This window comes from Melanaphis sacchari, unplaced genomic scaffold (genome assembly GCF_002803265.2).
Source record: "Melanaphis sacchari strain LSU unplaced genomic scaffold, SCAv2.0 Contig0_pilon_pilon, whole genome shotgun sequence".
NCBI classification, from domain to species: domain Eukaryota; kingdom Metazoa; phylum Arthropoda; class Insecta; order Hemiptera; family Aphididae; genus Melanaphis; species Melanaphis sacchari.
In genome coordinates, this window is record NW_020270366.1 from 1,843,032 (window position 1) to 1,860,612 (window position 17,581).

A 17,581-nucleotide genomic window follows, 5' to 3' on the forward strand; every position below is an offset into this window, starting at 1 on the left:
GTGTATTTTTATTTCAACTTTTGTTTTTAAGTTATACATTGTGTATGGTTTGATATATATATATATATATTATATACGCGGAGAACATTCATTAATATTCTTAAGGTGATGTTTTGAAAAAAATAGTGTTTTATTTTAGATTAGACTTTTCAGCATTTCTCCATATTGGAGATCGTATGTCCAAATAGGTTTTTACAACATTTTGTATATAAAGAGTTTGACATTAATGTGAGTCATTTAACTAAAAATTAAATATATAAGTATAGTGCATACGTAGTTAATTGCTTAGAGATAGCCTTTTTCTCTTATTTTTGAGCTCATGTTTAGAGCGTTAGTCAAGGTATTAGACTAAGGAATTTTATTGAGAGAAATAAAGAAATAAAGTAATGTAAAAAAAAAAAAACACATATAGATATGGAGTGCACCTAAATGTGAAAGTAGTGTGTATTGATTTGTTTTGATTTACTTTATCTCCGTTTTGTATACCTATTTTCCACTAAGTTAAGGTGAATTTGTAATAATTGAGATGATAATTTTGTCATCAGTATAGTCAGCGAATGATATGTTTGGTGATATGGGTTGATCAGAGACCAAAGTTTTGTAGAGTAATGGAGATAATATATAACCTTGAAAAATGCCGGTATTTATACTTGTTATTTTAGATATAGTAATTCAATAGCAGATTTTAAAAGAGTGGTCTATAAGATATGATTTAATAAGTACAAAGTAGGTTGGAAGGAGAAAAGACGCAGTTTATATAAAATACTTTGGTGTCATATATGATCAAAGGTTTAAGAAATATTTAAAAGAGCGCAAATTCGGTATATTGTTTTTCAAACGAGGAAAATATTGTATCCATTATTCTGTGCACTTGTTGTGTGGTTCGAACGCGATGTTCAAAAACCAAATTAATGTTCAGGCAGGATATATTTTCTGGTGATGAATGGTAATATACGTTTGAGTAGAAGTATTTCCAGTATTTTTGCAAAGAAAGGTAAGAAACTTAAGATAAAAATAAAGATTAAGATTTACTATTGAAATACTTAACTTAGTTTTTTTGGAATCTGAGGTGATAAAACTATCATCGAGTTTTTAAAGATAGGTTAGAGGTTTATAGCGTTGCAATTTTTTTGTAGTTTTTCAAAGATTGTCAATTTTTGGGGTAAAATTAGTTAGATCATGAATAAGAACTGTATCTTAATGTTTAGTGATTTTTTTTAGTGGTTTTGCTAGTCGTATGTAATTTTGTTTATGAGAAGGTAAACAAATGCGCTTATATTGAGCTCTACTACTGTGCTTTTATACGATTTTTATCCTTATATGCCTGGGAAAGGATTGTATATTGATGGGAATAAATTTTTGTTTTCAGTAGACCAGACAGCTGATAGTATGATTTTTATTAGATTATTTATTACGAAATAAGTATCATCAGATGTTCTAAATTTGTTATTAAGTATTATATTTTTATTTAAAATCCCTAGAAATTTGTAAGAATTAGTGAAGTTATGAAAAGGTAAGAGAGAGTTTGACGTGCCGCAGGAAAAGCGTTTGAAGTTAATAGAACTGCTGAGTGATCAGAGCTTAGATCAAGATTTGTAGTATGGCAGAGTAAACTATGTGGCTTTTTGGCTATGAAAATATTTAGTGTCTGGGTTTTTTTTGAGGTGAAAAGTGCCATTACAGAGGTCCAGAAGAAGCAAATATTATGAGTTTATATGTATTTATGAAATTGTGCAGAGTAGTAACACAAAAATTATTTGTACGGAAATCTCATAATTAGTGTTTGGCGTTATAATCACTGTCAATTATGAAGTTGTTTTTAATAATTATACTTAAGTACCTTAAAAACTTGACAAACATTATATTATGTTCGAGAGACTTTTATATAGTAGCTTTAGTGAAATAGCTATTATTTAACTTAATTGAAATCGCACAAAATTATTAGAAGTCTTGAGAAAAAACTAGGAAAGTGTTGAAACGCAATAGTTGATTTTATGTAGGATGTAGGTATAAAGCTACGCCTCCCTGCACCTTATTATAGTGATGGTGTTCCTGTTAAAAGTACTATATCAATGCGTTCATTATTTAGTATTAATTTTAATTCACGATCATGATTTTTTAAACCATTTGCATTAAGTTTTAAAATTAGAAAAGATTAGTTTATAGGAGGTTTAGAATTATTATGAAAATTAATGATTTTTAGATTTGATATTGATTTAATAAGTTATGATAGAAATAATGAATTTATCAAGGATTTAAAGAATTTTGAGAAACTTAACGATATTTAATTTATATTAGAAATATGAGCTATAGAATTAGAGTGAAGTGCGTGATTATTATAGATAGATGTGATGATATTATATGCATTGATTTTCGATCGATATACACATAGAGCTAAATATTTATTAGATGAAGTGTAATTTAGTGAGTGGTTACTTTGTATTTTTGAAGAATTATATCTAGTATATCAGTTATATGATTACTTTTTAAAATTGGTTTTTTGTCGTTGAAGTTTTCTATAAATTATACAACCTTTATTGTTGGTAGGATGGTGCTGGAACGATGATCATATTTTGGCGGGACGTATTGTGAGTTGGGATAGACATAAACTGAAAATTGATAACCAGCTCTGCAGCAAGGATAATAACACATGTAATAATTACATCTTTATCGCATTCAAGAATTTTTATTTAAATAAAAATGATATGAATCTCGAATTTTTAGAGGACACCAGGCTAAAGTTGGTTATAATATTTGCTTCGCAGACGGGGTAACGTAACACAAAACACGTCCACACACTGATCGATAGTATTATATTATTATTAGGGAGTGGTTTTCCAAATAAAATGCATCTATCACATAAATTAAAGAAAACTTCGTTTTCTGATACATTTCGTCACTTATTTATTTCCTCAAAATATTATTTGGAGTCTATAAAAAATTGAATGGCGGTTTCTTTAGATCTATCTTAAAAAATTTAATTTTGTAGTTTTCATATTTCTTGTAGAAAACCTTTCACGAGTCAGGATTTGTGAGTTATGACTGTTCTTGAACATTCAGATATGAAATGCCAAATTTTATTCTGGCAATGATAAACACTGAAAATGTGTACTATTTTACAATAATAATTAAAAATATCATAATTTATGTAGTCTTTCCCAACAATTTAATTACCTATAAAAATTATCCTACTATGTTATGGTCGAATTGAGACAAATAAGCAATATTATGATGTTATTTTTGTGATATTTAGGATCTTACTTTGCGCCTATGTACGAGTCAGGAAGTTATAATTCTTAAAATGTATCTAATATTTTTTATTTAAAAAAAAATATGTAACATTATAATATGATAAAATTGTAAAAAAATATTTTATAGCGTATACTTTTAAGTCACCGAGTAACCATGACCTACGTTGTTTTATTTTTATGGCATTTATTTTGTGTGTGTTAAGCCATAAAATAATATCATCAAAGTTTAATTTATGATAGATCTGCATGATAATATTGTGAGTTATTTACTGCATATACAAATGCAAGCGATATCGCCGACGTACCTATTATAATAAGTTTGAGGTTATTTCAATCGCAATGAAAATGTATGTATTAATATAGGTTATATATAATTACAATATAACATATTTATTAAATAATGTATATTTATTGAATATTATTTTTAAGCCTGATGTCTATCAAAATACTTATATTCAGCTGTTCAATAAAAATACATCATAATATAATAGTAATTTGTATGACGTACAATTATTATAACGTGCAAGAAATCAGTACGTACGAACAGTATTGTGACAACATATTAAGTAATATTCTAAAAATAAGGGGCGGAGAACTTACCAATTGAAATGTTAGTTTTAATTAAACTTTTTAAGTTAACTACTTGGATAATTTTTTAATTATATTTAATTTCGTAAACACATTTAGTCTTAAAAATGACTTATTGTAACAACTTAGTTTTTCCAATTAATTTGAAAAAAAATACGACGAGTTAAAATCCTTTTATACATATCTTTTAAAATATATAATTTGGCGAATAATTTTTTTATGATCGTTAAGTTTACATCAACGATTAATAATTTCCTAAACCAATGGTGCACAATCTGAGAGTTGTAAATTTTAATAAGCGGTCGTCAATAAATGAACAAATGAAAAAATTTTATTTTTATTATCACCTACATTGTTTTGTACATTTAGTTGATTTGTAATCGAAAATTATTAATATGTTAAGTAGCATTTATTAATTTTTTTAAATTTTATATATTTTTTTATTTATATTTATATTTTAGATTAATTATATTGAACAAGTATTAAATTTTCTATAATTAACGATTTAATTTGTATGGGTTTAAATATTTTATATACTTATTACTTATGTAATACTTAGGAGGTTGTCTCATTAAAATAAATAAATCTGGGAGTCTTTGATGAAAATAAGGCTATGTACCATTGGTCTAAATCACTGTGTACAGTGAGTAAACCGAGTAAAAAATCGTTTAAAGGAATATTAGAATGTATTTTTAATGAATATTTAATTATTACTAAACTATTTGAAAGTTACGTAAACACATTTGACCTTAGGTCTTAGGTGATAATTAAATGACAATAAACATACTTCTTTTTGACTAAATTAAGTAAATATTTTTCTCTGTGTTATTTTTTACTTTTTTTTGTTAACTATTAAATAATAACTTAATTCTAATTACTCATCCAAATTATTTTATTGACATAATCACCTTTGTATATGTACCTATCGTATCTATGTATTAACTGACTAATATAAAAAAATTATTAAGTTTTTTAAATTTAAAAAAATATAAGTTAGTATAAAATTATTCTAAAATTCAACTGTTATTGAGTTTTAATATTCATATTTATACGATTATACTTTTAAGAATATAAATACGATTAATAGCATGGTTATCAAAAAAAAAAAAAGATTAAATTGATAAAAATATTTAATAATGAAATTATATGAATGGCAAAGAAATTATTTTGGGATCAAAAGCCATCCGAATAAAATTATGATATATGATAAGTTTCATTATAATGTCAAATCTAAAGTTATTCATCGTTAAAGGGAAATTATTTTATAATATAGAAATTATAATTGTAGTTATAAATAAGCATAAGGCTATTGTTTATGAAATATTTTTAAAATGAACTTAGAAATCAAAGTTTTAACATTTTTGTGCGAGCACAGCAAAATATAGAACTTTCTAAGAAAAAGATCGGGGGAAGTGGGAAACAAAAAAATAAATGTATCACATAATTATTTCAATGATACGTCGGCTAAATTCACTATCTATTCAGATATATCTAGAAAATATATTTAAGTAATAAGTACGTATAGAAAATTATATTGTGTATCATAACATGTATTATATGTATACCATAGGGCTATGGAATTAGAAAATATTACAATCACTGTGCATTAATATTCAATGTTATAAAAAATTATCAGTTTCAGTCGCAAATATCATACATCAATAAATACAAATTTAAGCTTACTGAAACGTTATATACATATGGATAGAAATAAAAATCTTTATTTTTATCAGTTATTGAATTATGTTACTTGGAGATATATTACCGTCACAATATAAAATTCACGAAACACATTTTTTAATGATAATTTTTGCGATTCAAAAACGTTGAAAATTGTAAAAAATAAATATTTAAGTATAAGTTATCGAGTTATATACTTAATATTTTAAAAAATGAACCAAAATATTTCAAAATTATTAGTTCCATTTTGTTTTACTTTTTTATTTTTAACTCATTTTACTCAAAATTGTCTACATTATATATAAAAAAAAAAAAGAAAAAAAAGCAGTTATGCAAATGTACTTTATGTACTTTAAAACCTGTATTGATTGTACTTGATATGTAATAAGGAAAAAAACAGAAATAAAAAATACTTTTTGAAAAACCTGTATGTATTTTTATAGTAAAAAAAATTATTAACATATCTACAGTACGTAAAATATTTTATGGTAGAATTTAATAATAATTATCATTATATGTATATATATATATATATATATATATATATACATATATAATTTACATATTTCACTTTGTTCAGGAAATAAAATTACATCGAGTTATATTGAGTACTATGTAATGATAAAAAATTAACAAGACGTGTTTAATTATTAGATTTTAAGTAATGTAATAATTAGTTATTAATAATAACAATATCTTAGCTATGTACGTTTTTATAATAATTTTAACATATTATTATTATTATTATTATATTGTATAATAGGTAATAGTATATATCATGTACACTGCAGTATTACTTATTATAACGTTATTTAAAAATCTTTGTGGCCAATCTTAGTTTTATAAGTTTTTAAAATCAAAAAAACTATTTCATTCCTAAAAACGTTGGTAATAAGACAGTATGTCTGAACAATTACTAACTCTAAAATGTGTATGACGATTTTTTAAGTTATTTTTATTAGATGAAAATACATTTTTGAAAAAAGTCAGGTTCATGAGATTAATTTTGATTAGTGTATTATTTGTACTTTATTTGTGTTAATAAAGATACAAAGTTCTTTTAAGCTTTTATCATTCTATTTCTTCAAATAAACGTAATTTGTGCCATGCATACTAACTACAATATTATTATGTTTACTTCCTTAAAAATGTAAAAATAAATCAAATATAATATGCGATGAGTTAATGACTAATGAGCACGAAAAAATATAAAAATATAAGAAATCTGTAGTTGTGTAAATAAATTTGCATCCATTAAAATATCATAAATAAAAATATTTGTAATAATGTTATCATAGCTATTCATTTTGTATCAGATGAATCTATAAATATAATTTTATTATATTAATAAATCAACTGTAAATTATTATTAGTATATTTTTGATTTTTATAAATTTAATATTTATTAGGATGTGTTAGTATTTAATTATTTAATGTTATTATTATTATTAATAATAATAATAATAATTTATTTAACTCAAGAAAGTAAACATTTTTTTTTTTTTTTTTGTAATATGTTTTAATTAAAAAAAATAGTGGTCTTGAAATTTAGATTTTTAAATATTAATTTTTTTCAAGAGAGAGAAAAAAAATAACACCTAATAATTAAACAGAAGTGTATGATATTTGATATATATATATGTATATATAAATTGATAAAGAATAAAATAGTGTGTTGAGAATAAGAAGAATAATTTATGGAACTAGTTTATAGTGTGTTTATTTCTGTTTCTATTAACTATGGTTTGACATGTTTTTTAAATTTGTTATGTGATTGAAGATTTTATAATGTGATAAATAATCATACTTAATGATATGTTTAGTAATATATTATTTATTAGGCTTAGTCTTATTAGGATGAAATAATTTCTACATTTTGATGTTTTGGTAGCTGGTGTTGAAATATGTTTTTGTTTCTGATATTGTATTTATATGATTTGATTTTAATTAAATCGTATTTGTGAAAATAGCATACTACATTTTTATTTAAATATTGTTTTCGGAAAAATTTTAGACTTGTTTAATATTATCTTTATCATATATTTTTGAGCTACTAGAATTATATTAATTTGGGTTTGACAAAATCCCCTTTAAGTAGTTAGTATGTTATACTGTAGAATTGATTGTACCATGGCCAAGTAAATTACTCAGAGAAAATGTGAGTTGATTAGTTTCCTTGATATCATGAAAAATGGGTTAATTTTCTTAATTTACTAATAAAATTATTAATGTAGATTTCCTATTTTAAGTGTTGTTTGACTACGTTACTTAAATATTTTATGTCAGTTTTATGGCTTATTGTGGCACAAAAGCAATAATTGTTATTTATGCATTTATTCTTTTAGATTTTCTAGTTTTTAATGTTTGGTAATGTTCATTTGTCGTCTGTAAATCTAATATTTAATTTAGTTAGTTTTATCAAAGTTAAATTTTATGATTTGTTTTAGGAACCAGTAATTAATGTCCTTAAATCATTTTCTGTGTTAATAAAGATTGTATCCTAGTTTCTACCCATAACTATCAACGCTGTATCATCAGTGTATGATATTATTTGTCAGTTTAATCATTGTTTACTCAGTGCTGACTGCTGAGACATAAAAATGTATAATATTTAAAATAAAACTGTTCCTTATGGAGTTTCTTGGGTGATAATTATTTTTCGTTATAGTAGTTATTAATTTTTACTTACTTGTTGTTTTCACTCATGAAGTTGAAATTTAAATAATGAAAATGATTTGTCAACTATTCTTATTGAAGAAAAACTAATTAGTAGTTTCTTATGAAAAATTCTATTAAAAGCTTTGCTAAGATCCATAAATATATCAATTATTTTATTTTTATTATCTATGCCTGTGTATAGTTCTTTTGTTAAGTATGCTAACACGCAATGTTAATTATTTCTTGATTTGTGGATTTTTTTTATGTAAAATGAGTGATCTTTATTTTTGTTTGGAGAGAGATAACCAGTTTTTGTGTTTAATATTTGGAACGTTTATACAGCTATAATTTTAACAAGAAAGTTTAATTAATTGGCTTGTTGGTATGAATTAATAATTAAATTATGCATTTAAATTATTTGTTTTATATTTGATACATTTTAGAAATAAAGTAATAGTTCGAAATATTATGATTAATAAGAAAACATAAAAAATAAAATATTCAATACCTATAAAAATTATTTTGAAAAAATTTATTACAAAGAGGCAAGGGTATACAATCCCACAGAATTATTAAATTGCATTTTAAATAATATAATGTAACAATAAATACGAGTAGTTGAAAATATTAATTTTACGGATTTAATTAAGTTTATGATATTTTTATATTTGAAATACAATTTTATACTTGAGTCGTTGATTTCAATCATATCAATGATGATATTAATTTATATTAATATCTACGTATATTATAAAATTAATTAAGGAATATAAATCAAAGGGACTTGGTGAGAATGATTATAACTAAAAATAATAAGTATTAACTTATTAAAAAAAAAAACAAATCATTTTTCTCTTATATAATTATAATTAAGTAAAAATAGTTTTTTGATCAGCAATGGAAAATGAAAATAACACATTATAATGAATATTTTATTACACTGTAAAATAAAATTAGATAATCTAAGGTAAAACACTAATATAGTTAGTCTATACACATAATATAATATATAAATTATATATATATATATATATATATATATAAGTTGATAATATACATTGAAAAAAAAAATGAAGTTTGAAGCAAACAGTTTTAAAAGAATATAATTATTTAAGAAAATAATATGTTTGGAAAAAATAAATATTTTTAATCGACTTTACAATATCTTTTATATTTTCAAAAAAAACTCTATATTTAAAATCATTAGTTTTGCAACGATTAACCTTAACTTCAGTAATATATACTATGCCTGCACATAATTTGTGTGAAAATATCTTTTACACCTTACATTCACTAATAGATTGGTTTATTTGTAAATGGCCTATACAAATACACATTCATTATCATATTATTATTATTCGTATTTATATATACAAATATAAATATTTTAAACAACAAATCAAAATGTTATTTTGAAAAAAAAAATTTATATCTTAAACTATAACTATATTTTTAATTTATCTACATTCTTTAATAAATTGACAATACATATTTCTATATAAACGATAGCCAAATTTTAAAACAGTCTCATCGTATGTAATTTTGTTCTTTATAACTACTCGTAATTATTTGGCTTATTGAAGAAAATATTTTTCTTGACTATTATTATCCTATATTATAATATATATATATATTTTTTTTTTGGGGGGGGGGCTTTATAGTTTGTTTAAATTATAGTTGAAAACTAAAAATATGTTGTGTTATATGCATAATATACACATAGTGTATACATTTTACATGATATTTACATTTAAATTAAATTATTATGGTTATATAATTAGTAGTTATCATAATATATGACGTGCGATACTCTTGTTGGAGATTGGTGTTATTTTCACGTTCGGCAAGTAATCTGCTCTCATTATCAACTGTGTACTGATGATTATACTCTTTTGCGTCCCCAACGTCTCCACGATGGTGTACCTCAAGATCGTAGACAATACTGTTTTCATTTGGTACATGGCAAACTTTTGACCTGTAATTTAGTGATGTAAGTTAATAATTTATTCGAAATGGATTCTATAATAATTGAAAAACGTTGCGTATAAACGGTGTATGCAATAATATGACACTTTTAAATTTAATTTATAATACAAAATTGTTATAATATATCAACGATGCACCTTATTTATATATTATATATGATCAGTCGAAATACATTAATTTATTATGGCATTTCCAACATTTAAAAGCTATATTTAGCAATCATCTTAATAGCTGGTCACGAGAATAAGAAAAAAAGCTATATTTATTTTATGAATTAAAATCCAAAAAAATAATCTCAACGATGATAAGTTTTTAATTTTGTTTCATTATAAATAAAAAATAGTACTTAAAAATTAAAAAATTTTTGATTAAAAATACAAAGTTAAGTTAAGAATGAATCGTAATTGAGCAACTTTTAAAAGTGAATGTGTCTTGAAATCTACCAAGGAATAATATTTAAAAACATATTCCAATGTAAATAAAAACCAAGGTCATCGTATACTTATTGATACAACTGTTAAAGAATGCCTTCAAATTAAAAATTCGGAATAATGTAAAATATAATTTACAATTTTATAATTCTTGATTTGACGTCTGAATAAAGTTTTGTACTCTAAATGCTATATATTATGTAATAGATGATATCATGAAAAAAAAACACTCCAAAATACCAAATTTCATCGTTAATGTCATTAATTAGTACCTATGCAATTTCTTGGCCCGGCGCTGAACGGTATGTATGCATAAGGATGACGTCCACTACACTGTTCGGGTAAAAATCGGTCGGGATCGAATTCTTCCGGATTGGGATAAATGTTTTCGTCGCGATGTAATAGATGAGGGATAACCACCATCACTGTTTTAGAAGGTATAGTATACTTGTCTGCAAAATAATATTATTACAAAATTATTTATCATACGCGAGCAGTATTTAACTCGACGCAATTAAATTATATTTAGCTCGTAACGAATGTAATTAAAAGATATATTTAGAGATACTCTTTGAGCTAAATTATACATAATATTGTACACATACCGAGGTGAAGCGGTTCTTTGAGAGTTCTCGTGATACCCGTCACGCTCGGATAAAGTCGCATTGTCTCTTTTATCACTCTTTCTAAATTTGTCATCGCTTTGAGATCTTCCATTGTTGCGTCCCGGTCACTGTCACCGAATATTTCGTATAGCTCATCTCTGACCAAATTCTGTTTGTCATTAAAAATTGAATTAAAAAATATAAGTCGTTTGTCCGCGTATAAATAAAAAAAAAAAAATTACTGCTGTCATGGGTATAAATATTACAAGCATTTAATATGGCTTTCGGTGTCGACCTTTGGCGTATGAATAAAAAAAATGCGTAAAAATAATTATACTATAGATTTCAAACGGATTTTATTTGATCGCTCACTGCGATATAAATCCTTGGAAGTATTTTTTTTTTTTTTTAAACTGAATAAAAATATTTAGTTTTGAATTAAACAAGACTACCCTTCGAGTATAATATATATTACATGTTGATGAAGAAAATATAAAATGCGTTGATAATATTTTTTTCATTACAATTTTACTCACTTGCATGTTTTGATTGAGCCCCAAATGAATTATAGCCATAGTAATAGCTATTGAAGACGTGTCGTGTCCTTCGAAAAGAAACGTATCTACTTCTTCTCGTATGTCTTTATCGGTCATCGTACCCGGGTTTTCTTTGGAAATGCCGACAAGAAGGTCCAAAAATGAATATATCTGTTTCTTTCCTACTTGTAATGATTTATGTTAATTCATTTATATAGGTACCTATAATATTGTAATCTTACCGTTTCCATCAGTTTTATTTTGTTCTGCGTTTTCTAATATTTTTCTTCTCTCTCTTATGACCTAAATTATAAAATTATATTTAAATAAAAAAAAAAAAAAAAAAAAAAAACGATTTTGAATGTTATGATAAAAATATATATAATATTAAAAAAGTATGTATGGTAGTTACATTTTCGGTGAAATCGTGTAATAACTTTAGTGATTTACGAAATTCTCTACCGATGCTACTAAAATAGAAAACAATTTCGTTCCAATACCAAAACGTAAAAATACGCTTGATTAGTATGTGACTGACACTGTAAAAATAACAATTATTAATAACTAACGTATAATGACACTTAAAGTGACATAACCTACATGTAATGCGTGATATACTTACCTTTTGATTGCTTTAACGTAATCTGTTGATTTACCCTCCTGAGTACGTAAATTTACACCCATAATTGTTTCTACACATATATTGCACATGAAAAAAATTAAAGTATCATAATATTATAAAATCATTCTGATATTAAGCTTTAGGGTTATAAAATTTAAACTTTTTTTGTATGTAGCATTCAAAATTTTGTATTTTTAATTTTTAGTCTTGTTGGCATTACAAAATATGAGATATAATCGAAATATGTTTATGATAAAAAAAAGACTTACCGCACACGATGTCCAAAGCACAGAGAGTTACGTGGGAGTCGATATCTGCTATGGATTTACCGTTGTCTGACGCGTTGATTAGATTTTTGACCAGCGAACGGGAGTGCTTATTAAGTGATGGCATGTAAGTTTCCAAAATTTTAAAATGAAAAGTGTTTGTTAGCAGTTTTCTCCTAGAATGCCATTTTTGATCTATAAAACGATTTTAATAATAATTTATCGTATAACATACAAATGTGAATGCACGTTTTTTTAATAATGTACACAAATAAAGTAACAGATATTATAAAAATAATACAATCTAAATATGGATATGCGTATATGTGTTGTTGAACTTGTATAATTTCTTCTTCAAGTATACTTTAAAGTAATTAAATATATTTTTATAGTTTCATTAATTAATGATAAAAATTCGTCATATTTATTATGATTTAAATTTGAATAAATTAATTGTATGTTGACTAAATTGTGACTGTCACTGCATAATCAAATAACTTAAAAATTACTGAATACTCGGGAGAAAAAAGCTAACTTATTCAGAGATATAACTATACCCCGACTTTCTTTCTTAAAGTTAATAAAATTAGCTATATTAGTTTGAGAATTATATTATTTTTATTTACAATGTTATAATCAAAATCATTTTATGTTACTTATAAGATTTCATAAATAATAAACGAATGATGTTATTAGGTATTATAAAAATGAAGTATTAAATAGTTAAGCTTTTTGATTAAATAAAAATATCAAACATTTTAAATTTTTTTAAATAGTTTAAATTTTATAAATTTTATATTACGAGTAAAAATGTATAATATAAACATTTTTTGAAAATTTTAAATCTACAGTTATTTAAATTTGAGTTATACCAATAATACAAGTTGATTTGGTTTAAATAACTGTTTTTAATTTTTGTTTTTTTTTTTGTTTTTTCTTAATTACTTTGTAAATTACTAAGAATTTTCGACTTTTTGTCCTCCCCAAAGAACTAATTACGAGAATAATAAAAATAAAAAAAAAAAATAAAAAAAATAAAAAAATAAAAAAATACTGATCATTATAAAATTAATGTAATTTATTATAACTTCACCAAGTATCTTAAATATCAATTATAATTTAGTCAATACGTTCTCAGATAATTAGGCATAATTGATAGAAACAATAATTAAAAAATCTTTTTTAACGAGTTTGATTTTCTTCATGAAAATCCGGTTTATAGATTTCTTCACATATTATAGTATTATAACGATGTTATGATAATGAAAATGTGCGTATAACAATAATATGGTTATTAAAATAATGATGTATGTACCCGTGCTGGTTAGTAGCCCTTTGTTCAACCATGGTTCAAGCATCTCATAATCGGGACCTTTCGTAATGTGCTGTACGCTAGACAGTAGTACCTACAATATAATGTATATATATTATAATATATTATATAAATTTCACACTCGTCCACTACAATTAACAGTGCAGTATTAGTGTATTATATCTATTATGAATTAGGTAATTGGTTTATTAAAAATTGATAATTGCAATCCAGAAGAATCATCCATTTGCGTCAAAAAAAAAAAAATCATTTTTTGTATTGACAATCTGTACCAAAATAAAAAAAATATCTTTTTTTCGACCGATGATCTGTGTCAAATTTATTTGCGTTGTAAAGTGATTTTATATAATAATAATCAATTAAATATATATTATTTTAACGTTTTATTAGTTATTATACAAATTGCTTTCAAATCATAGACTATAATATTAGTTAATTTCTTCAAATAACTTAATAATTGTTAATAATATATATTTTTAAAAATAATTATCAATAATAAGTACACATTTTTATTTCAAATAATTATTAATCACACTTAATTCTTTTAAAAAAACAACCATACCTTTATGATGGTTAAATGCAACTACTTTTGCATGTTTATAATGGGAAACGAACACATTGTATTGTCTGTTGTTTTATTTGCTTACTGCGGAAACTAAACGGTAAAAATAAACAAGGAAATATTATATTTTACAAGATGAAATGAGATTAAATTGTTCAACATTTTATCTTACAAAAATTTCATGAAGCTTGTACATAGTACGGAAATAAAACTATAATAAAATTAATTGATTTTTTTAAGTTTATATTATAACTCACAATTGTTTACAGAAGTTCATAATTTCTAAAAACCAATAATTTATGGTGTTTATAGTATGATATATATTATGGCATTAATGATTATTTATTTATTTCTGTTAAACATTTAAAATAAAACTAAAGGATTAATTGTACCTAACTATTGAATGTGTAATAATAAATTATGTAAATTGAATATATTTGTTTCTACTTGAAATATTATAGACTGTTTATCATATACATTTTATTACCATCTGAAATAGTATTATAATTGTTTGTCATATTGACTATTGCAATAATAGTATAAACACTACAAAATGTCCGTGGTTTTCGTTTTTTCTGTGTAACCATATACAAAGTGTTCACAGCCATTCACAATGCGTTAATTTTTTTTTTTAAATTATCTATTGCTTTTAAATTTTTATCATCTGATTTTAACTTGTGAATTTTTTAGATGATGAATTCAGCATTGAAGGGAGTGTGAAAATATTCATATTTATTGGTGGTTTTAGTTAAATTTGTAGGTATATAACTATTATAATTAAAAAAAAAATATATATATTTAATTGATTATTATTATCATGTAAAACCCTGTACCTTCTTTATTTTGGCACAGATGGGCCATACACAAAGTGAATTAATTTTTTTTTTTTTTGGCGCAAATAGGCAATGCTGCAATTTAAAGTTGTAAGTTGTAACCCCGTGGTATTAGAGAGCTCTGTTCTAATATTAAAATATTACTACGTTTACATACCTTTATATCATCCGGATCATTGATGATGACATAGTGACGTGCTATGATTTTTAAATGGACCAGCGACCCGTACTTTTTGATAACGTTATCGAAATACGGCAAAATATCTGTAAAATTTATCACGGTGCTCAAACATTCGAAATACAATTATGTGGCGTTTTTATCTAAGCTTAACGCCTTGCCTGTTTCAAAATAATATTAGAGTATATTTTATATCTAATATCATCATGTTTTTTAGCTGCTTTACTGTTCCGTGTTTATAAATAAGTATAACATTATAAATGAATGCATTTGATGTTATGCTAGTTATTAAAATATAACGTGTAAAGATACATTAATGATTTTTTTTAGATTTGGTTTTACATTTCTTTTTTTTTTTTAAACAAGAATAAAATAGGTTCTAGTCCGTTGTTCACGTAGTCGTAATTGACGGTTATGTTACACAAACACATGGAAATTGCGAGTTTTTAGGGATAAAAACCATCTATGAATATTGAATATATGCAATAATATGCAAGATTATTCACTAAACATGCTCAAAATTTTTTATTTAAAGACCATATTATTTTCAATAACTTAGATTTTCTATGTATTTACTATTAAAAAAACTATTTGTCGTGACATGATTTTTCTTTTATCAAATATAAACTATACTTTTTGCTATTAACGGTTTAGTTAATGATATTTTTTTAAATACGTTAATGCAACTGAGTAAATATTTGAAAGAGTAGTTTCTCATTTATAACAATATCCAGTCTATAGCCATAGTCCTAAATAATAGTTTTACAGAAATATAAAATAAATATAATAGTGAAACTAATATTTGTTATATTCGGAAGATTAAAAAAAATATATTAGATTAATATTAATATTAGTAATAACTGTAATTTTAAAATCATATTAAATCCCTCATTTATTTTAAATAGATTATCACAGATGATGGACATATTAATTTAAATTCATTAAACTAGATAACTTACAGTTTCAAAAATATTTTTAACAAAATTTTCTCCTTAATATTTAATGATAAAAAGAGTGGTTCTTCGTTTATAAAAATATTTCTATAATTCTATTAATTATTGTTAGTAAACTTTTAAGTAAATCTAGTAAAGAGTTCTTAAATTTAGAATTTGAATTGATTTACTGTTGAAGGAAAAACTGGGGTGGATAAATATGATGCGGGGGAATTGTTATGTATAGATATATTTCACGAGTAACAATACTTACAATACTTACATAGTATACGTTATGGTGTTATACTATACTTAATATTTTATTTTGTAAGACAAAAATTAATAAAGAGTTATAATATTACATAACTATGCACGATATATAATTATTATAAAATACAATAATATTCTGTACATACCTCGTGGTCCGAAACTGGCAAGTTTTAGCGACACATTTAATGAGGCCCATTCGCTTCTTGTGACCGATGGTAATAGTGAAATCTGTTTTCCACGATTTTTGGAAAAGTTGGAGTATAAAAAGTACAGACCGAGGACCGTGAGCAAGAATAGCGCCATCCACAGCGTGTTAGAATCTGACGTCAAAGCTCCGATCAAATTGTAGATGATCATTTTAACAGCCGGGGGAAAGGAGGTGAAACACAAAATAAACTTGATCGGTGTGAGATCGTTTTTTATTCTACATTGTGTAATCGACAACTGTTTCGAATTTTTCTTTTCTATCAACAAAAACGGTTTCACAAACGCCGATTACTTGGTATGAAGATGTACCTCACAAGGTGTCGTTGGTAATAATAATAATAATTAGTGAACGCACAAACATATACAATATATATTATTATTATTATTATTATTATTATATAATATAGCTAATTTATTATATTATATTATAGCGAACGAAATATCGTTTAAAAGATAAAAAGTAAAGCACGCTCGAGCGTTACGACTTTATGCATTTTGAACCAGTACTATATATACTGTGTAGATAATTTGCCTCACAGCCTGGATGACGAGCTGCGAGTTGAAGGTAGGGGATAACTTAATAATATTATAGTCGATAGTAGGATGATATTGTTATTGGCTTTATAATATAACATATCGTTAT

General features: G+C 24.3%; 1 protein-coding gene across 1 annotated transcript; it reads right to left on the bottom strand.

Moving 5' to 3' along the window:
* Positions 1-9,904: 9,904 nt before the first annotated feature.
* On the bottom strand, positions 9,905-17,331 carry LOC112601407 (cytochrome P450 4C1-like). Its single transcript, XM_025349049.1, has 11 exons — positions 16,878-17,331; positions 15,509-15,615; positions 13,939-14,029; positions 12,627-12,818; positions 12,358-12,427; positions 12,148-12,274; positions 11,978-12,038; positions 11,736-11,917; positions 11,200-11,368; positions 10,867-11,046; positions 9,905-10,152 (listed from the first exon to the last, which is right to left on the bottom strand). The coding sequence occupies exons 1-11, from the start codon at positions 17,086-17,088 to the stop codon at positions 9,965-9,967; spliced, it is 1,578 nt and encodes a 525-aa protein (XP_025204834.1). The 5' UTR covers positions 17,089-17,331; the 3' UTR covers positions 9,905-9,964.
* Positions 17,332-17,581: the final 250 nt, after the last annotated feature.

Coding starts and splice junctions, on each gene's coding strand:
- LOC112601407 (XM_025349049.1), bottom strand. CDS start 17,088: ATGATCATCTACAATTTGATCGGAGCTTTGACGTCAGATTCTAACACG. Junction 12,819..13,938: donor AGGGCTACTAACCAGCACGG/GTACATACATCA, acceptor ATCGTTTTATAG/ATCAAAAATGGCATTCTAGG. Junction 12,275..12,357: donor TACGTTAAAGCAATCAAAAG/GTAAGTATATCA, acceptor TTATTTTTACAG/TGTCAGTCACATACTAATCA.